The 2193-nt window shown below is 30.4% G+C and overlaps 1 protein-coding gene across 1 annotated transcript in view; it reads right to left on the minus strand.

Moving 5' to 3' along the window:
* MYO3A (myosin IIIA) overlaps nt 1-2193 on the minus strand; it is a 179249-nt gene that overhangs the window by 105653 nt on the left and 71403 nt on the right. The window contains exons 10-11 of the mRNA XM_011371026.2: nt 964-1068; nt 775-858 (exon numbers count right to left, since the gene is read on the minus strand). Of these exons, the coding sequence (XP_011369328.1) occupies nt 775-858; nt 964-1068 (189 nt within the window). The remainder of the gene's footprint in view (nt 1-774; nt 859-963; nt 1069-2193) is intronic.

Genomic DNA, 2193 nt, shown 5'->3' on the forward strand with positions numbered 1-2193 from the left:
GCAAATAGTTTCTTTGAGTCTGTAGCTTGTGGTTTCACTTTCTTAACAGTGTCATTCAGAGAACAGAAGTTCTTATTTTGGTCAAATTCAATTTTTTCCTTTATGGATTATGCTTTTTATGTTTTATCTAACAACTATTGCGGCTTCATAGTAAGTCTCAAAATCAGGTAATGTTATTTTTTCACAGATCAATTTGTGGAGATTTGACATGTTGATAATATTAAGTCTTTTAATCCATGAACATGGTATATCTCTCTGTTTAGGTCTTTTTGAATTTTATCAACTTTTTCTACTTTTCAGCATATAACTCTTCCATTTGTCTTATAAGATTTAGATTTAAATAGTGTATGTTTTTTGATGCTATTGTAAATGATACTTTTAAATTTCAACTTCCAACTGATCATTTCTGGTATATATGTATAATTATAAAAATACAATTGATTTTTGTAATAGTAACTTCTCTTTGGCCTGTTAGCAACAAAAGGAGAGAAAATAAAAAAAAAAAAGCATTTAGTGACTGAGATGGAGCTAAAAAGAGAGAAAACCAGTTACAAAGCTTTACTGACTAAAAGTTAAGTAAAGTTAGAATATCCTCAAAACACAGCATTGCTTTTTATATTGTTGATTATATTTTAAATTAATAAAGGATAACAAGTGTTTTATAATTTCTGTACATTATTAAATTTGAGAATTAGTGAATAGTAATCTAATCAGTCATACTAGGTTCTAAAATCCAACAAATATTTGTTAGGGCAGAGAAAAATTAGCCTGTACCTTTCCAAGCACCGTGAGCTGCTGAACCAAAAGATGAGCGCTTTCAGTCTTTCCAGCACCACTTTCTCCAGAAATCACAATGCACTGAACAGTGAGAGAAGGAAACTGTAAGAAGGCTTTATCCCCACAAAACGTAGCTGACACACAAGAGACTAAGAGCGGAGTTTCTAAGAACATGAGACTCCTTACCTGGTCTGAGCTATATGTCACCATAGACTGGTAGCCTAAGTCAGCCATCGCAAAAATGTGAGGAGGGCTGGCAGTTCTCTTTGCTCCAATATATAGTTTGGAATGCTGAGGGTTAAAAATATAAGTATATATTGTGTAGGGATTTTTTGTTGTTGTTTAAGCCCTAGATTATGTACAGAGAGCTCCAGTTTTTAAAACAAAACATAAATCAAAGTAAAGTTTCATACCACTAGAACACTACATACACATTACACACCACACACACACACACACACATACACACACACTGCACAATTCATGCACAATCATGTAAAATAAAAGCCTGACATAAAGCAGCCCAGAAATATGATATGACAATATGATGTAATATCACTCTGGTAAGAAGAATTTAAAAGAAGACTCTCTTAGAAGTGGTACTTAAGGTTTTAAAATACTATTATTTCTTTAAACAAAAAGACATTTTATAAATAAGACAATCAGGTATCATTTTGTTGACTGTTTGTTGGTTATAATAAAGTCTGACATATGATCATTACTTTTTTCCTTTTACATCATTTCATATATGTTTTCTCACTTTATTTGTCCAAGATCTTATAGTTAATTAATAGTAGAATTTGCACTAAAGCCCAGATCTCTGACACTTAGGTCAAGGTTCATAAATTTGCCATTATTCTTATAAATTTTTAAGGATGACAGAATTATATATTTTTCACATCCAAAAAATAACTCTTAGGTCGAGTATTAAATAAATTTCCAGAGAAGAGAATGGGTCCAATTAAAAATGAAAACCAGCCTAGTCTAACTCCAGAATACTATTCTATATTTAAACCATTCATAAAATACTCATTGCCTGATATTAAAAACCAATTGATATGTCAAAAGGAATATTTAAACTCATAATGACAAGTTTTATAGCTATCAGGTATATATTACTAATATGAACAACATAATTATACTTTTGACTCTCCCTTACTTGGTCCAGAGGTAAACATTAAGTATACACCTTTTTTAGGCATCTGTTTATTGATATGATACCTAGTACAGACCAGTTATCAATAATTGCCACATACTGTTGGAAAAATGAAAACCACATACTATATCCAGATTGATTCATCTTCTATTTTTTCCTGTTTCTATGTTTCAATAATAATTACTTAATTGTTCATTCAAGGCATTGAATTAGACTTTCTTTGGCATCATTTAAATTAATTTAAATATCTGAATAGTAAT

This window comes from Pteropus vampyrus, unplaced genomic scaffold (genome assembly GCF_000151845.1).
Source record: "Pteropus vampyrus isolate Shadow unplaced genomic scaffold, Pvam_2.0 Scaffold180, whole genome shotgun sequence".
NCBI classification, from domain to species: domain Eukaryota; kingdom Metazoa; phylum Chordata; class Mammalia; order Chiroptera; family Pteropodidae; genus Pteropus; species Pteropus vampyrus.